Source organism: Lepidochelys kempii, chromosome 9, assembly GCF_965140265.1.
Source record: "Lepidochelys kempii isolate rLepKem1 chromosome 9, rLepKem1.hap2, whole genome shotgun sequence".
Classification (NCBI taxonomy): Eukaryota; Metazoa; Chordata; order Testudines; family Cheloniidae; genus Lepidochelys; species Lepidochelys kempii.
In genome coordinates this window covers 90,739,624-90,758,735 of record NC_133264.1, presented here as the reverse complement: position 1 = coordinate 90,758,735, position 19,112 = coordinate 90,739,624, and the positions used below count along the sequence as shown (strand labels likewise).

The window sequence follows — 19,112 nt, the reverse complement described above, 5'->3', positions numbered from 1 at the left end:
AGGCCCCAAAATTGCATACTGCAATTTCAGAATCAGAGGGATGCCCATTTACAGTATGTGTTAAAGGCACATGAAAGAGGAAACTGGGGTGTGAACAGCAAAGTGTTTGCACAGCACGCAGAGTGCTGTGTATGGAGTATGCAGAGAAACAAAAGACTGGTCGCAATGGATTAAATCCTGTATTGAGCCAGATTCCCGCAGACTTCAGTGACTAGTGATCACATCTCCATTCGAGACTATTTTAGTTTCAAAACATTCGTTAAAGTAGGCTAGAAATAATGGAATATATTGCACTGATGCTGACGAGAAGTAAAAAGACCACCAAAAATGTTTGCCCTCTTTAATATGAGTGACTAGAAACACAAACAGCGTCTGACAAAATCCAAAGTTCTATCACAATTTCCTCGCCCCACATACTGACAGGTCACTCTCCACACATGCTCTTCATCAGTTTTCATACGGAGATGGGTGTAGCCATTCCCTTTTGTCCTACACTAATGTGTATTTATTATCTTAAGTTGCAGTACTTAAATTAAAAGGGGGCTTGTAAAGCCAAATTTTCTAAAGGGGATGCAATGGCTGTGCAAGTAAAATGGCATAAGTGTCCACAAAAATTAACGTGCCTTTGCACTTGAACAGTGAGAAACTGCATACGTGCCCGTCTCACCATCAGTTACCCATTTGCCATGGACAGATGGGAGGTTTTTACACCTCCGTGGAAAATGTGGCCTTTCATGTCCCCAAATGGAGGCAGAATGCAGACCATGGTGGACCACGGTAATGACAGCAAGCTGAGGTGTCTGACAACAAAATTTCCAAGTGATCAGGGGAGCTACTCCATTCAAGTAATTCCCAACAAGAGAACAGATGCCCCCAGTGACTCATGGATTTGATATCTATTCAAATCTGCAGTCCAGTCCCAAATCCAAGTGGGCTATTTGATGTTCTGTCGAACAGACCACCCATCTCTGTCCCTACACAAATAAAAGACTTTAGACCTTTGAAGCCTTAATGCACTATTTTAACATATGTCATTTGAATGGCCGTTTATCTTACTGTTATTTAAAAATGGGTAAAACTCCACGGTGATGATGATAGATCAATATCTCACTAATGGGCTTGGATCTTTTCAGCCTGGCTTGCTATGTAACCCTTGCTACCAGGCTTCTATGTGTATTGCTTTCACAAAAAACAATTAGAAATTGGTTTGGTTTCTGTACTATCCAGGAGAAACAAGTAGCAAAGAATGAAGATTGGGCTCAGGAAGTAACCTGGGACATCCTCTTTTATTGACACTAAAGCAGCCCTGGTGCCACATCTTATAGTTATTACAGGAAACTCTTCACATTGTCAAGTGGCAACGAGCAAACTCTGTTAGCAAGACTCACCCTGAGAACCTCTCTGCAGATATATGCAATCCAGTCCTCCTTGAAACAGTTACCTTTTGTCTTCTTTACCAAATCTGTTACAGAGCCAGCTCCACAATATTCCATCACCAACTGCAGAGAGGCAAACACATTATACCTCCTTAACACAGCCCCCATTGAAACACACTGTGCAAGTTCTGGCCTGACACAGTTGGGCTTGACTGTAAATGTGCGGTGCTGTACGTAACCTCCAAGGATTGCAAGTGGAGTAAATTTTCATTTCACTTTGCTGTTGGAGTAAAACAATCCAGCAACGCCTCTCATTTATTACAGTTCTGTGGGCATGTCTTTCCTTACTAGAGCTGGCTATAAAATTGCAGAGCCAGGGGAGAATTTTGAGAACATGCAGAAACTGTTTTCATTTCACATTTTTCAGAAAGAACTGATTTTGAAACAATGATCACAAATATTTTTACCGAATGTTTTTGGTATTGATTTTTCCTTCTTCTCCCCATTTTTAACTCCCCTTTTTGCTTTTTCCATTTTGCCAATGGAAAAAGGGGGAGAAAAAAAACCAAGAAAAGGAGGCACAAAGGGGGGAAAACCTAAAAGGAACAAATGAAATCAAAACCAGGAAAACTGAAAACATGGCTTTTCAATTTACATTTTCATAGGGAAAAAAAGGAATTATGTGTTTTGGAAAAAGGCGATTTATCTACAAAACTATTTTGTGTTTTGACTACCTAGGAGTCTTACAGGACCATGTCACCATAAGATGTACCAAGTCCCATTTGTGCTCCTTCTCCAATTCACTTCTCAATCGTAAGTGGGGCAGATAGGTAGGCAGAAAGTCTCTCTCTTACAAAGTAGTCCTCAAAGCAAAAAAATGGATCATTGAGTTAGACTCAGGGCTAAGCACACTGGAGCTCCCAATGAAGAGTTGCTCTCCCAGGGAAATGTGATGAACACAGATGGGATTCAACACTTACCCAGAGCTGATCATCCTGGCCTGCAGGACTCTGCTTTACAAATGCTCCATAATATGTCGCAATATTTCGGTGATGAGAATATTTCTTTAACATATTTATTTCCAGTTTGATTTCTTCTTCCTCATTCTGTGGCAAGAGAGAGCAGAACACAGTAAAGATGATACCGTATTGATCATTGTATTGCTCTCATAACCCTCTGTTCTTTGAAATCGAGGGCTAGGCCCTCCTACAACCACAGGAGCAAGCTCTTAAACAGAGGAATGAAGACTGAAACATCAGGGATTGAACCTGGCACCTAAATCTGTTTAGAGCTGTTACAGCTTGAGCTAAACAGACATACCTGTCTAATTGCGGCTGTAATAGACCCATATCCTGTGTGGATTGGGAACAGATAGGGAACTGTAACTCACTCATCAGTGGGTTAAATATATAGTCATTTAGTCATGGAGAAATTAACCAGATTTAAGAGAAATAAAATATTACTATAATAGAATATTACTAAATATTACTACCAACATTTCATATTTAAATAGGGCTTTACACATTTTAAAGCATAGTACATACATCAACTAATCCATCCTCCTGATACCCCCAAGGCATTGATTATCCTCCTTGTACTGCTGCTGGGGAAATTTAAACCAAGACAGGGGAAGTGACTTGCCCAAGGCCACAAAGCAATTCAGAGGCCAAGCCAGGATTAGAAGTCTGTTCTTTTCTCCTCATCTTGGGGTTAGTCCAGTAGAATGTAGAGTTGCCTACAGAAAACTGGACAACAGACAGGCATCTGGAGTGCAGAAACCACTGCCTATCATTCTGAGGAGTATTGTATGCATGTGCTGCCCTGTTTGCCTGTCGTATCTACCTGTTGTCTCTTGTCTTATACTTAGTTTGTAAACTCTTTGGGGCAGAGGCCATCTTTTGTTCTGTGTCTGTACAATGCCTAGCACAATGGGGTTCTGATCTCTGGCTGGGACTTCAGGGCTGCTACCGCAACACAAATAAATAACAACACTACAAAGAATTAGAAATAATGTCATTGGTAGCATCTAGTGGCATCCTCCATGAGATTATCCTTCTCTGAGAAGAGAAATCTCTGATCCAACGGAGAATTCAGCCTCCTTTATAACTAGCCAGCTGGGATGTTTCTGTCTCTGATTGGCAGACTTCTTTATGGACTCCGCTGTCTGTATTAGCACCCTCAAGAGGTGGTGCATGGTTTCAAGTTAGGTGCATGTGGATTTAGCGGCCTGCTTTGCCATTATTGGATCAGCACAGCTACATGCTGAGGAGCTGTCTGTCTGGATTGGCTCAAAGGAACCAAACAAGGCTGATAATTAGTTTACGTTTTGTTGCAGAATATTCTGGCACTTAGTAGCTGATGAAAAAAATGGAAGAGAAAAATGGCTGGCACTTACAGGACATTTTTCTGCCCTTTCCCACAATTTTCCAGTAGCCTTGCCATTAAAGCATTCCATTAACTGTCAGCACGAAAACAGTGACATTGTCCTATACCGGCCGTATGGTGGGGAGGGGTGAGACACATGGAAGAGTGATAGGCTGGAGCCAAAACCCCTCAAGAAGACCTAGAAGTGGGCCATCTCCTAGTATAAAACACCAAAAAGCATTCCCAACAGACACGCGGTGGCCATGTGGTTACACAATGACATTAATCCAGAAGAGAAATTTTGCCAGACCATAAATACAGAAAATATAATTGTCTTAAACTTGAGGAAACGAGAAGCGTAAAATGGCTCCACTCAAAGCAAAATCAACTCTGAAGTATTAAAACAGCCGCTCTGCTGAACACATGGCTCTCAAGTTGCATACAGTACCCCGGCTACTTCATCTGTCTTATATTTCAAATGAAGAGGAAAGGGAGAACTCTGAACACTGGGCTTGATTGTGCCCTAGGTGATATCCAGCATAATTAAAGAAGGTGAAGAGGAGCTGGGCATAGCTGGGACAGCCGCCAGGACAAATTCTAGATGACTCAAGCAGAATTCCACACAGCGGCTCTCAGCCAGCACAAATTAGAGCATGTGTTGCAAAACCCTGGAAGGTCATATTTCGCTCTCCATGCCTGGCCACCATCTTGAGCCATGTGGCATTAGAGGAAGGAGGTTTCCGCAATCAACTGGGAGTGAGCAACTGGACAGCTCTGTTGATTAATGAGAGCAGGTCCTGCCCTTCTTCCCATTACAAGTTCCTTCCTAGCATTCATAAGGATTCTAGCAGGGAGCAGGAGCTTTGCTTCCCTGTGGGATTCTAGTCAGCATTGACATAGGGATGGAAATGGGTGGGTGGGGAGGGAAGTCAGAGGATAAAGCCGGCCTGGCCTTTCAAATGATCTGTTCAGATACATACATATAACAGAAAGTATTTTCAAAGCCTGAATTAATAATCCTGGGCAAAGATGGGGCCAGGAAGGAATTCCTCCCTGTTATATTGGCAGGGACTTTGAGGCTTTTATCACCTTCCTCTGCAGCATGGGGTGCAAGTTACTTGCCAGGATCATCCGGGCATATATCTCACATAACTCCCTGCCCTTGCAGGAGTGTTGAGTTTTGGTGCACCTCAGCCCATGCTGTTCTCTGCCATCTGTAAAATGGACATAATAATCCTTCCCTACCTAACTGGGGCATTGAGAATGTACATAAATGTATGTTTGTAAAGTGCACTAGTGTAAGGGAGGCCATACATGTATGTATGTAGGTAGGTACATGTTTTTCCTATAACCAGCTAGTACGACCCCTAGATCCATCTCTTGCCCTTATTAGCTTCCCAGAATCCTTGCCATCACCCTCCTTGCCGTTCCTGATTTTCCTTCACCCCCACACTGCCTTCAGATGTCCTTACGCCAGACTCCAGTATCTCTGATGAAGCTCAGATATTGTGGTATGCTGCTCAGATGTTCTAGAGATGAGATAACAGGCTTCTCTGTTGAGATCCAGCCACTGCTGAACAAGCCTTGCAATCTAAACTATTCTGCCCCTACAGAGACAGAGGCATGAATTGCGCAAAGGGCAGGTCTTCAAAAGGTAAAAAGACAGAAATGGGGGCTGTCTCAGTTTGGGAGCTGAGATACTGTGTGAAGCTGGTTACTGGAAAGTGGTAGGAGGTGTTAGTGGAAGAGCAGAGGGTAGATGGTCCTGGGCATAGGGTGCTGGTCTGGGAGCTCGGAGACCTAGTTCAGTTCGTTGCTCTGCTGCATGCTTCCTGTGTGACATTGGGCTAGGCACCTGCTGTCTCTCTGCCTCTGTTTCCCATCTGTAAAATGGGGACAATAGCACTTCCATCCCCCACAGGGCTGTCATGAGGATAAATATATGAAAGACTGAAAGATGTTCAGATACTATGGAAAAAGGGGTGATATAAGGCCCTTCAGTAGATGCGGGTCAGGGAAAAGGAGGGGGAATAGCCTCAGTGGTTGGATCCCTCCAGATGCTCATGATTCCAGTCCTGATCTTCTCCTTGTTAATACTACTATGGGCCACATTTCCAAAGGGCATTGAAATCTGCTTGTAAATGTTGCTGGCAAAGAAATAAAAGTCGCTCTCGGGTGTGCAGGCGCCACCGCTGTTTCCCCACACAAACCGAGTTATTTCTGGGCACAGCTGACTGCATGCACAAAATGACAGGCTCATGTTCAAAGGCTATGTTTGAAAACGTGGCCCTATCTGGTAGGTAGCAGCAGCATACACCTCCAACCTCAAGAGGAACAAGATGAGGCTGATACACACTGCTGCCAGGAGACCCCTTTATGGCCCTGATATTATTCATTTAAACAAATAGCACTTAGATAACTGGAAAGACCGAAAGCAAGAGATTCACAGGGACAGCCTGCTGCTCCCTCCGTAGACACAGATCCGCAGGGAGAGTAAGTCAGCAAGAATCGGATCTCTTTGCAAACACTTTGTTTGCTAGGCGTGATCAGATAACAGGAAGCAGAGCCTGTGTAAAGAGGCACAGAAGCACACTTTGCCCTCAGTTCTCATTTAAAGCTCCCACGCCCCTCCCTGTAACATGACACTGCAGCACTTCCTGACAGATGTCCAGATGATCCCACCCTGACCACAGCATCCTGCTGCTATCATAAGAAAGCAGCTCCGAATCTCGCAGCGCACGCTAGAGAGAGAACAGATTTACTCCGCTCTGAAGCTGGCACAGTCCTCAGAAAGAAAAGGAGGTCTTGTGGCCCCTTAGAGACTAACCAATTCATTTGAACAAGCAAAGGCTGTAAGATAAAGACAAGAACGATGGAGGCTTGTCCCGGAGGGCTAGGAAGCTCTTCGTTTCACATCACTTTATTACGAATGTGCCCCATTCTCTATTACAAGTCGACCTCCCCATGTGATGCGCCCTCGGATGTGCTGCATATTGAGCACATTCGAGGGGATGCACTTTGATATTTTTTTAGACTTTACTTAATATGTTTCAAACCAGTTTTTCAAGCCCAAAGGAATAGAAAATAACTTAATCCCAGCTAGACCATAACGTTGTGCGAGAAACACTGAACCTTTAGTGGGCAACCAATTTTATTACACTGAATTCTTGGAGAATGAAAGTAGTTCAATCCAAAATACTTCTGTGGCCCCCTATTACTGTAGTATATGAGCAACTCACTTAATCTCACAACATTCCTGTGAGGTAGGGAAGAACTATTATCCCCTCTTTAAAGATGGGTTTCAGAGTAACAGCCGTGATGAAGTGATGAAGTGAGCTGTAGCTCACGAAAGCTTATGCTCAAATAAATTGGTTAGTCTCTAAGATGCCACAAGTACTCCTTTTCTTTTTTAAAGATGGCAAATCAAGACCCAGAGAGACTAAGGCCTAAATCAGTGGTTCTCAAACTTCTGTACAGGTGACCCCTGTCACATAGCAAGCCTCTGAGTGCGACCCCTCTTACAAATTAAAACCACATTTTTATATATAACACCATTATAAATGGCGGCAAAGTGGGGTTTGGGTGGAGGCTGACAGCTCACGACCGCCCCCATGTAATAACCTCGTGACCCCCTGAGGGGTCCTGACCCCCAATTTGAGAACCCCTGGCCTAGATCCTTAAGGGTATTTAACTCCTATTGAAATCAAAGGGAGTTAGACACCTCAATACCTTTGAGGCTCTGGACATAAGTGACATGTCCAAGGTCACGCAGGAAGCCTGTGGCAGAGCATCAGGCTGTCACCCTAACCCCTGGAAACTTGTTGGTCTACCATTTCACAGCTGAAATCAATAAAACTTCTGCCTGCAGTCCTACTGCAACAAGCTATGAACTCATAAGAGCTTTTATACTAAGCAGGGCTTAGAGGGGAGAGCACCACAGAAAACCCCAGAAGGGGTTACACGAGATCTAAAGATTTTGCCTTGAAGCGCTGCAGAATTCTTAAAAAGACACAATCAATTTTGTGTGGAATGATTCAAACCAAAACCAACCAGACCTGTTACTGGTAAATCCTCGGCGTGTAAAGACGCTGCTCAGCTCCCCAAATAGTGAGTCAGATACCATCAATACACCACAGCTGCTCTGTGCTGCTACGGTGATGCAAAGCAGCTGTAAACCAGGATTAATGAGTCAATGAAGCAAGTTTATGGCTGCTTTGTGCTCGCAGAACTGCACACAGATACTGATGTGAATCTGGGCCTCTGGGTTATCTTATCTTTCATTTAAGTTTGGTTTCCAACAGTGTACTAGCACACACTATATTCTGTTATTTAAACATGGAGAATATCAAATTGTGTGCAGCACAAGGCAGGAGATCTTTGTAAAGTTCCCTGCCTCGAGTTTTCTCATTGATACTCCCTGTGGCGGTCTCTATCCCCTGCCCATGGATCAGGCCTCCGGAACAACCCCTGTCCCCTGTGGATCCCTGGGGTTCAGTGGGAGGCAAAAGCTATCCATAGAACAGCTCTGGGTCTCTGGCAGCCCCTTCCCAGCTGATCTTGAAGTCTGGAGGTGCTCAGATCTGGGAGTCTGATTTGGGTTCACACCCCACCACAAATTCAACCTCTGCCACTCCCCGAAAACCTTTCCTCTTCGGTGACTCTCATTTCTACAACATAAGGCAGATGGCGAGGCCTGTACCCACAGAGCCAGAAGCAAAGTCCCAGCACTTTACTGGTCCAATCATTTCAAAAATGTACCCTCTCCACAGACAGAAAAGCAAAACCTTAGTAGTTTGACCTTCTATATGTACACAAGTATATTTTATAAAGGTATAAAAAGCCTGTTTTTTATTCATATTAAGGCCCATTTGTACTACCCTGGCAGTGTAAAAGGGCCTTACAGTGGGTGTGAGTTACACTATACTTAATCCTGCTTTAAGCCCTCCTTGTCTTAGGATATGTCTACATTATACAGCGGCACAGGTGCAGCGTTGAAGCTACGCAGCCGTAGCACAGTTGTGTAGACACTGATTACAGTGACGGAAGGGTTTTTTCTGTCACTGTTGTAAATCCACCTCTCTCAGGGGTGGCAGTGGGGGTTAGGTCAACCGAACGACATTGCACAGGGCGTGACATTGTTCACAGCCCTGAGTGATGTAGCTAGGTTGACCTAAGTTTTAGGCGTAGATCATGCCTTAGCGTTTTACGCGGCCACCCACTGCCATAGTATCTGTACGCTGCCAGCATAGCATAAAACGAATTTAGGCCTTGTCTGCATATGGAGTTATTCTGGAATAACTCTCCAGGAATAGCTATACTGGAATAACTCCATGTGAGGATACTCTCAGGTCTTGTCTACAATAGAAAAGTTTTGCTAGCATCATGATACTGGTATAGCAATTATAGCAACCCTCCCTTCTCCCCAGTGTAGACTCAGTTTATATCAGCAAAAAAGTGCTTCTGTCGCCATAGTTTACACCCGTTTCCCAAGAGACACAAACTATATTGGCAAAAACACTTTGATGCCTGTATAAATGTATCTACACTAGGCTCAGTTAGGTTGGTAAAAATCTACACCCATAACTGACATAGCTATGCCAGTATAAGTTTTAACTATAGACCAGGTCTACTATTTCGGAATAAGAATGCCTTTTTCTTTAGTATCTTAATCCACTTTGGAAGTGGATTATGCTAAACCAGAAAAAGGCATTTATACGCAAAAAAAGAGTGTCTATACTATTTATAGGCATTATTATATAGCTATTCTGCTTTAAATGAACATCCTACCTTACTCCGGATTAATTTTCATGTGCAGAAAGTCTTTTAGTGTAAATGAGAATCAGGCCCATAATATGCAGGAACTGAATTACAGGAAACTCTAGGGGAAAATGTTTTTTGGCCTTTCATGCTAACATTGTCTTGAGGTGGCAAGTTACAGTTCTATAAAACCAGCTGCATTGATCAGAGGAGGAACAAAAAAATCAATGCTTAGCAAATTCTGTGACACTGTGTTCTAACTCTGACACCACTTTATAAATGTGAGCAAGGACTGTGCCAATTAAACTGTCCCCTTCTCTCATCTAGTTGATAAAAAAAAAAAGCAACATTTGCAACTCTAATGTTCTTTCCTGCTTGCTGTCAGAGTGACTACAATGCCCTAGATTTTTGTACTGCACAGAGGAATAGCTGGCGTGTGAGGGGAAAGGATGTGATGAAACACAGCAGGGGCAGCACAGAGCTACAGGAAATCTTCTATTTACTATCTCTGGAAACAGATAATCAACTAGCAATAAGCAGGAAGAAAATTCTTTTCTTCATCATTCTAGACTAGCAAAAATATACAGAACTACTGGCCCTGATTGCTTTGCCCCCATTGTACAAATATGATTGAAAACAAAGAAACTTGCACATACAACCATCCTTAGCACATTAGGAAAAAAAACCCAATTCCCAGCAAGCAGTACTTATGCAAGCAGATCATCTTCTCCAATAAGTTATCTAACTCTGTAGTGATCTGGCTGGTTGTTTTATATGTCCTTTTTGCTTATATCCAGACAACTGTTTTTTCCACAGATGCTCACTCACCTCAGTAACATTCATAACCTTGATTGCGGCTAGTTGTCCTGTCTTAACGTGGCGGCCCTGTGAAAATAAATGACATGCTGTAGGTAAAACAGACATGTATGTAAACCATATGTACAGTATTCACTGACTCATAGAAAAGTAGGGCTGGAAGAGATCTCAAGAGGTCAGCTTGTCCATCCCCTCCCATTGAGCCAGGATTAAGTATTTTTGCAAGCAAAATAATTCAACTAATCATTGATACAGTGAATTTGCATAGCAAGATTTTCTTGTTCAGTTACATTAAGTCAATGAAAATAACATGCATGATGCAAAACCATTAGGGTGAAATTCAGCACGGTACAGGGGGCTAGCATCAGACCTGTGCCCAGCTTAAGTTCTGAGTTTCAAAGGTACATAGTCTTTTGTGCTGGCCCTCTCCAGGAGAGAATTTCACCCTGAATGCAGACAAGGCAAAGAATATGAAACTCCTGTTTTCAGAGTCCAGTGTGGAATTAGTTTGTAGGTCTCAGTACAGCTCCCAGGAAACAGGTGTCTCCAAGACGCAAACCAACATTTCTTGGTAATCTCAGCAGAGATGTCAAGGATTCCGTGAGCATAGAGCCCAAATGACCTTTTCGTCCCTCCATGTCAGGGCGGAGACATGTTGGTGAAACGAGTGGGGATGCTGGCACTGCTTCTTCCTGTGTTGTACCCTACGCATGGATAAACAGAGGACTCCAGTTTCCAGAGCTGTCAGTCTGGCACCTTTTCCACAGTCATCAAAGACTACCTTCGTACATCCCGCCCCCGACCCCTCCGAAGGTTCTATATTGTGAAATAAGCCTCTAGAACTCAGGGTCAGGTATCAACTTGAAAAGCATGTGGAGGTTTTGCACTTATAATAAGGAAGAACCCGTCTGAGTTTTGTAATGCACACTGAGACTGTCTAACTGTGCAACGCTGAGACCTAGAAATTGAGACAAGCAACAGCCTTACTTTAAAATGCACCTTTTACACTTCTCTGTTCATCAAGATGTCTAGGCCACTTTGCTTGGAAGAGGTATGCAATGGAAAGTACAGTACATTACCATGCTAACCAGCACTAATCTCGTAGTTGAAGATTGCATCAAATTACATGGGTCGACATCATATAGGTTAAACATTCCAATTATGTTTCCCTTGGGCCAGATTTTCAGAAATAGCCTTCAGCTTTTTGAGTGCAATTTCTCTCCTGCAAATAATTGTCTACAATTCTGTACCCACAATTAACCGCAGAGGGTAAACCATAGGAAATCAGGTATTCCAACATGAAATGGTATGATTTGTGGACACAATGATTTGCAGCTGCAATTTTACACTTGTAAAATTAGAAGCTGAGTTGATCCTTTTAAAAAAATCAGACCCTATATGTTCAAAATTCCATATGAGAATTATGTTGGGGACTAAGCAATTTTGCTTCAAGAAAATGGATTCTTTAATATCAGGCAGTATGTCACAGTCCTGTTCTATCTTTGTAAAAGATAAACCATGCTGAATTTCTGTATATTTATGAGTGCTCTCTTTTTGTGGGCACACTCGTGGGCCTGCAAAGCTTTTTCTCACAACAAAGAAATCCTATAATTCTAGTTTAATCACAGAATTTAGGAGGAAGATAAATGAGACACACCCAAAACATATGCATGACACATACATCAGTGTGTCTGACTACAGATCCTCTAGTGATGAGTGCTACTCCAGACAGATGCCTGCCTTTGGTCACTGTCCATTTCAGCTGACGTCAATCATAGTCAGTAAGCTTCCTTTTAGCAGCCACAGTTCCTTTGTTGGAGGCCATTGTTTGCAAATGTTTCCAGGCATTGAATGTCTTGGCAATACAGGGAGACGACCCACCACAAAGTACAGTAATGCTAGACATTCTGGCACCCTGATTTAACCCCAAAGCCCATCTGGAATTAACCATGCTGATAAATTCAGGTCTTTAGCCACTGTACCTAGCAGGCAGCTGACCTCTCTACGTGATACCAGCTTTTAGGGCAGCTGCGTGCACTGCAAAAGGATGACACACTTAGTTTGCCTTTGAGAATTTAGAAGGATTTTCATCGTTGCAGTCTCTCAGATAGATCGAGGATCGAGATGGGGGAAAGAAAAGATTTTCCTTTTGTAATAAACACAAACCTTTTAGTACCAAGATAGTGTTGCACAGGGTAAAGACAATTCAACAGACTAGACAAGAAGGGAGGACTTGGTGTTTTACTTTGATTTCAGAACATCTGCCCAAATAACTTGTCCCTTTGTATAAAAGATAGCTGTTACTTTACAGCCAGAATTATCTCCACTCCATGCAAACCTGCTGTACTTGCTTACTTTTATCACTGTGAATCAGAAGTGTCAAATCTGTCTCCACATCAAAAAGAGAGGAGAAAAGCTGAGAGTAAATGAAGAATTTTAAGCCAGCCCTGCAGATTCACTCTTGTTCCCATCCTCTCTGTGAGCTTTATCATGATTTTTTTTGTTTGGATTTGGGGGGGGATAATCTCAGCCCTCACAAAATTCTTAAGAAAAGGTAAACATAAACCCCATGTATCAATTAGTTGGGTTGAATGCAATCATGTAAAATGCTGGAGGGACAGCATAGAGAGAATGCTTTAACGAGGTTGGAAATATCTTATATGAGACACTAACTGTAATGCTATTTGTGGTGAAATGTGGGTTTGTGGGTGTGATTTGTGGCATGCTTTCCAAAAATAAATAAGTAATGGGTCTACACCCCAAGTTCCTTAATCTGGCAGGCAAGTGGCTCCTTTCATAGCATAACCTATGCACATGCTAACCTCTGTAATAAGCTTGACATAGGACGGCATTACACATGTGACAAATACACACTTTCCACATGAGCCTATGCCACCCTCATCTAGGTATGCACAAACAGGCCTTTCCCACCAAATATGATGGAGCTACTATAAGGTGGGTGCATAACTGGTTAGAAAATCATTCCCAGAGCGTAGTTATCAGTGGTTCACAGTCATGCTGGAAGGGCATAACAAGTGGGGTCCAGCAGGGATCAGTTCTGGGTCCGGTTCTGTTCAATATCTTCATCAATGATTTAGATAATGGCATAGAGAGCACACTTATAAAGTTTGCGGACGATACGAAGCTAGGAGGGGTTGCAAGTGCTTTGGAAGATAGGATTAAAATTCAAAATGATCTGGACAAACTGGAGAAATGGTCTGAAGTAAACAGGATGAAATTAAATAAGGACAAATGCAAAGTACTCCACTTAGGAAAGTACAATCAGTTGCACACATACGGAATGGGAAATGACTGCCTAGGAAGGAGTACTGCGGAAAGGGAGCTGGGGGTCATAGTGGATCACTAGCTAAATGAGAGTCAACGGTGTAACGCTGTTGCAAAAAAAAGCAAACATTCTGGGATGTATTAGCAGGAGTATTGTAAGCAAGACACGAGAAGTAATTCTTCCGCTCTACTCCACACTGATTAGGACTCAACTGGAGTATTGTGTCCAGTTCTGGGCGCCACATTTCAGGAAAGATGTGGACATACTGGAGAAAGTTCAGAGAAGACCAACAAAAGTGATTAAAGGTCTAGAAAACATGACCTAGGAGGGAAGATTGAAAAAAATTGGGTTTGTTTAGTCTTGAGAAGAGAGGACTGAGAGGGGACATGATAACAGTTTTCAAGTACATAAAAGGCTGTTATAAGGAGGAGGGAGAAAAATTGTTGTTCTTAACCTCTGAGGATAGGACAAGAAGCAATGGGCTTAAATTGCACCAAGGGCGGTTTAGGTTGGACATTAGGAAAACCTTCCTAACTGTCAGAGTGGTTAAGCACTGGAATAAATTGCCTTGGGAAGTGGTGGAATCTCCATCATTCGGGATTTTTAAGAGTAGGTTGGACAAACACCTGTCAGGGATGGTCTAGATAAGACTTAGTCCTGCCTTGAGTGCAGGGGACTGGATTATATGACCTCTCGAGGTCCCTTCCAGTTCTATGATTCTACGACTAAAGACACAACATGACAGTCATGACACACTCAACAATAGCTTACACACACAGCCTCAGTCATGGGAGACAAAGGGAACAGCAGAGAGGACTCCAGAATTCTCCCAGATTTTATTCTAAACATCCAACAAGAACGTTAACATCCATTTGGACACTAACTAGAGAGGGGCCCAAGGGAGCTCTCTTCAATGCCTTATCCTATGAATAACAGTCCCTAGGCTGTCAGCATTGGCAGCAAGCCAGAATCCCTGCATGAGTCTTGAACTCAGAACCTCCCAACTAAAAGGATGCTACCACAAGGATGTCTCTTTAAAAAGGTTTTAGGCAAGTCTAACCCTGGTTAAATTCCTTCACGTAGGATTTCACAGACTGTTAGCTCATTCAGTTTAGCAGTGAGACTTACCAGAGGTTGCATGCTAAAGTTGTTTTGATGTATAGAAAAGGCTACTGGCCTTTCTGCCAGAACAGCAGTGATAATACAAGTAAAATCACTGCTCCCTTGGCTTTTCAGCTGCAGCAAGTTTCTTCTCCTTGCAAGCTTTACAAGTGGTTTTAAACATCTTCAGCCCCACCCTGAAGTTTTCACTCAAGCAACCTTCCTGAGCAAAGACCAAGTAAACACGTTGGGGTTTGGCCTTTTTGTATGTGTGTGTTTTGTTTATCAATAACTTTCAAGGGTTATGCAGAGTGCATGGGAACTCTTGTGCACTTCTACTTCTCTAGCAGCCCCAAGGATCTGTTTTGGTAAGCGTGGCAAAACTGGTATCTATTTTCTAAGAGGTGTTGGTTTTGTGTTTTTGCTTAAAGCCACCCACTGATTGTTTTGACCGTTTCATTGCTGAGTCAGATCAGCCACTATCTTAACAAGCCAGTCATTTAGAGTCAAATCCTGTGCACTTCACTTACGTGAGTAGTCCCACGGTGAGTAAGAGAAGCAGAATTGGTCAGCTAAAAAAGGAAATTGAAAACACCTTCCAGCAGCAGGAAAGGGTTAAAGGGCTTCCTCACCCCACCCCACAAACGGCAGATGCTAAAAGCCTGTTCATTTCTAAAGCTGGTTTCCTGCAGAGCGCTAGAGGGCTTTTAGGTGGCAGTGTCCTGTGTTAGGCTGGTCTATTATCTCACGCTTCGGGCTCAGCAGAATTGGCTGAAGGTGTTTGTGAGGCAGTGACTCCATGTAGTTAATGAAAGGTTTGTTTAAGTTTCAGTCTTCATCCATGTGCTCAGTTTGTTAGTCTATTATGACAGTTGAGCCGAGAGCGAAATTATCTAGGAGCCCCTCCCTGGGGAATCACTCAGGTTTTCACCTCGAACGCTACATTAAATAATAGCAAACACAGCAATAGCCCGACCATCTAGCGGTGCTCAAACATGATGATTTTTCTAGTAAAGATCTCTCCAGCATTTTCATTCATCAGGGGCTTAAAGCAATTCTCCCACTGACTTGAACAGGCTTTGGATCAGGCCCCAGATAGCAAAATTCTTCTGTAATATGTTTCCAAAGAAAGCTTTGTTGCACTTTCCTACTTAACTAGTCACTGTAATAATAGTTTGCAAAACTGAAGTCAGTTTACACATTCCCCTAAATCTACCTACCGCTGATCACAGCTACATTTGTGGAGGCTGCCCTATGCCAGAGATCTGGTTTTTGTGTGTTCTAGCTGTGTATTCACACAGCAGGGCAGAGAATGGGAATAGATTAATCCATGTATTTATCTTCTCAATTAATTTAGCTAAAGAAGCCCTTAATCTCCATCCCCTAGCGAGTGTCAGTCACATTGTACATGCGTATGGAGAACTTCAGTAGTTAGTGGTCAGGCCATGAGCTAGACAAGGTGCTTTGAAGCAATTTCATGGATTTACAATGAGATTCGTTTGGTTAAAACAATTACTGCAAATGCTGCTCCATATCAGGGGCAAGGCAATGGTTTTGCTATGTGGACCATGCAGCAATTACAGGTGGAGGCCCCGATTCTCAATTATATTCGAGCTGTGCTTGCAGGGCAGGGATGGACGCTCACAGCCATCTGGCCCCAGCAGAAGTCCTGATCTAACTTATGCTGGTAGTGTATGGTCCCTTATGCCAGTGTATCAGTGGAGCTCAGCTTTGCCACACACAATCCCAACATGCCCCTTTACACATCCTGTGCCAGGGTTGCGGGGGGGGGGCAGATGGTGCAGAAGGTGGCTACTCTGCTTCCTCCAGCTCTACACAAATGGAGAGTCCCTCTGCACATGGACATCTCCACCTGGTTTGGAACAGAGAATCTGAGCCAAGGGCTCTAGATAGCAAGTGTCTCATGACTGATTCTGGCTTCCACCTTCTCTTTCTCTCTCTCACTGATGATTTACTTTGGCTCAAGTCAGCCCCTTGTAGCTCCTGTCCCACATGTCCTTCTTGGCACCAAGCACTCAGTTGCTTCCCCTTGTTTCTGGGCCCATCCGCTCCATCTGCCCCAGCTAAACTGAGGCAAGAAGAGGAGCTCGTGAAAGGCAGAGCAACATCTGCCTCACTGTTACACTGCTGACCTTTCACCATATCCTTGGGGCCATAAGCCAACTTTGATCTGACATGGCATTTCCAAGGACAGTGACTGGTCCAAGTATAAGGGACCCCAGAGCATGGAAAAAGAAACAGGCAGCCACCCACTCGCTCCTCATAAGTGCAAGGTGAAGGTAAAGCTGCTCAACTGTAGGCTGTTATTGCTGGTGAACTTAAACAAGCAGATTCCCTCTTCAAAACCCACATCTGAGCTTTGAAGCTTGCGCCCTTGTCTGTGTGTGTGGCCCCATGGCTCCCAGCAAATGGCCAACACAGCCTTGTTTGTCCTACAGAATGGGACTCACCCCTCTCCCTCTAGCCTGGTAGCTGCAGGAAAGCATGTGAGAGAGTGTGCGCTCTACGGGATAGGGAAAAGGCCCGGAGTCAGGAGACCCATGGGTTAGTCCAGGCTCTGCAAGTGACCTTGGGCAAGTCACTTCACTCCTCTGTTTCCTCGTGTATCTTCGGTATTGCGATGGTAAGTTCTTCGGGACTGACTGTTTGGGTGCCCCGATCTCTGCTGGGGTCTCTAGGCACTACAAGTGAACAGCAATAGGGCACAGTGTATGTATTTGGGGGCTGCTTGGGTCAAGGCGATGAGCTGCGTCCCACTGACCAGCCTTGCTTTCCCAGGCAGGCAGTTTAGGCCTCCCTGCTTTTGCCTGGTACCAGAGAAGGGGAGGCTGAAGGACAGCCCACTGCTGCGCGCCTTAAGCTTCACTGCTGAGGGGAGCGGGGGGAGAGTGGTGGAGGGAAACTGTTTAAATGGGACAGGAATAATTGCCGAGAAACAAGCTGTTAGGAGTTTATAGCTAGCTTTTGTTAGTTAATGGTCTGAGGCAGAGCTCAGGGTGGTTAATGCACTAAAAACAAGCATCAAGTTGCAGTTTTGAACAATTTCTCGAGGAATACACCATTATAAACCATAACAAATGATTTACAACAGCAGCTGTGACAGCCGGGTTGGAAAAATCCATCCCTCTTTGGCAGTTAATTACAAGACTTCCCTCCCCCCATAAGGAATTCAGGACACTCCTTGATGGATCTGTAATTCTACTTATGCCCCAGCCCTTTTTGTTTTAATCATGCAATCAGCGGTATTGCTGTGGAAAGCCCACTTTGGCTGACACTATAAACTCTCTGTGGCAGCTCTCTCACAGCCTTGCCTGTTTGTCATATGTTGATTACGTAAATCAAACTGCGTGTTCCCCTGAGGAATTTTTCCATCCTTTGAGGTGGCAAGAGTTCCTCAGGCTTGTGAACACAGGCTTTATTCCACTTCAGTTCTAGGATGCCCCTCAGTTCCATTTGTCATCTGCAAAGCTTTTTCCTTCTAAAAAAGAACAGGAGTACTTGTGGCACCTTAGAGACTAAAATTTATTAGGGCATAAGCTTTCGTGGGCTACAGCCCACTTCATCGGATGCATAGAATGGAACATATAGTAAGAAGATAGATATCTAGATATATATATATATATATACATACAGAGAAGGTGGAAGTTGCTATACAAACTGTGAGAGGCTAATTAATTAAGATGAGCTATTATCAGCAGGAGAAAAAAAACTTTTGTAGTGATAATCAAGATGGCCCATTTAGACAGTTGACAAGAAGGTGTGAGGATATTTAACTTAAGGAAATCCATTCAATATGTGTAATGACCCAGCCATGCCCAGTCTCTATTCAAACCCAAGTTAATGGTATCTAGTTTGCATACTAATTCAAGCTCAGCAGTTTCTCCTTGGAGTCTGTTTTTGAAGATTTTCTGTTGCAAAATTGCCACCCTTAAGTCTTTTACTGAGTGGCCAGAGAGGTTGAAATGTTCTCCTACTTGTTTTTGAATGTTATGATTCCTGATGTCAGATTTGCGCCCATTTATTCTTTTGTGTAGAGACTTTCTGGTTTGGCCAATGTACATGGCAGAGGGGCATTGCTGGCACATGATGGCATATATCACATTGGTAGCCGTGCAGGAGAAAGAGCCCCTGATGCCGTGGCTAATGTGATTAGGTCCTATGATGGTGTCACATGTGGACAGAGTTGGCATCAGGCTTTGTTGCAAGGACAGTGTTATGAGCTGGGTAAAACCTTGTTATGGGCTGTGTTAAAACCTTGTTCAAACTGATGGGTGAACACATCCTTCACTTAACATAGTTGTAAGAGGCGGTTAAGGGCCACACCTAAAACAAGTTAGTCTCTAAGGTGCCACAAAGGCTCCTCGTTATTTTTGCTGATACATGCAGGGTCC

The 19,112-nt window shown here is 43.6% G+C and overlaps 1 protein-coding gene across 2 annotated transcripts in view; it reads right to left on the bottom strand.

Moving 5' to 3' along the window:
* NRK (Nik related kinase) overlaps positions 1-19,112 on the bottom strand; it is a 121,782-nt gene that overhangs the window by 68,238 nt on the left and 34,432 nt on the right. For both annotated transcript variants that reach the window (XM_073358334.1, XM_073358335.1), the window contains 3 exons: positions 10,326-10,382; positions 2,357-2,482; positions 1,389-1,499 (listed from right to left, as the gene is read on the bottom strand). In XM_073358334.1, the coding sequence (XP_073214435.1) occupies positions 1,389-1,499; positions 2,357-2,482; positions 10,326-10,382 (294 nt within the window). The remainder of the gene's footprint in view (positions 1-1,388; positions 1,500-2,356; positions 2,483-10,325; positions 10,383-19,112) is intronic.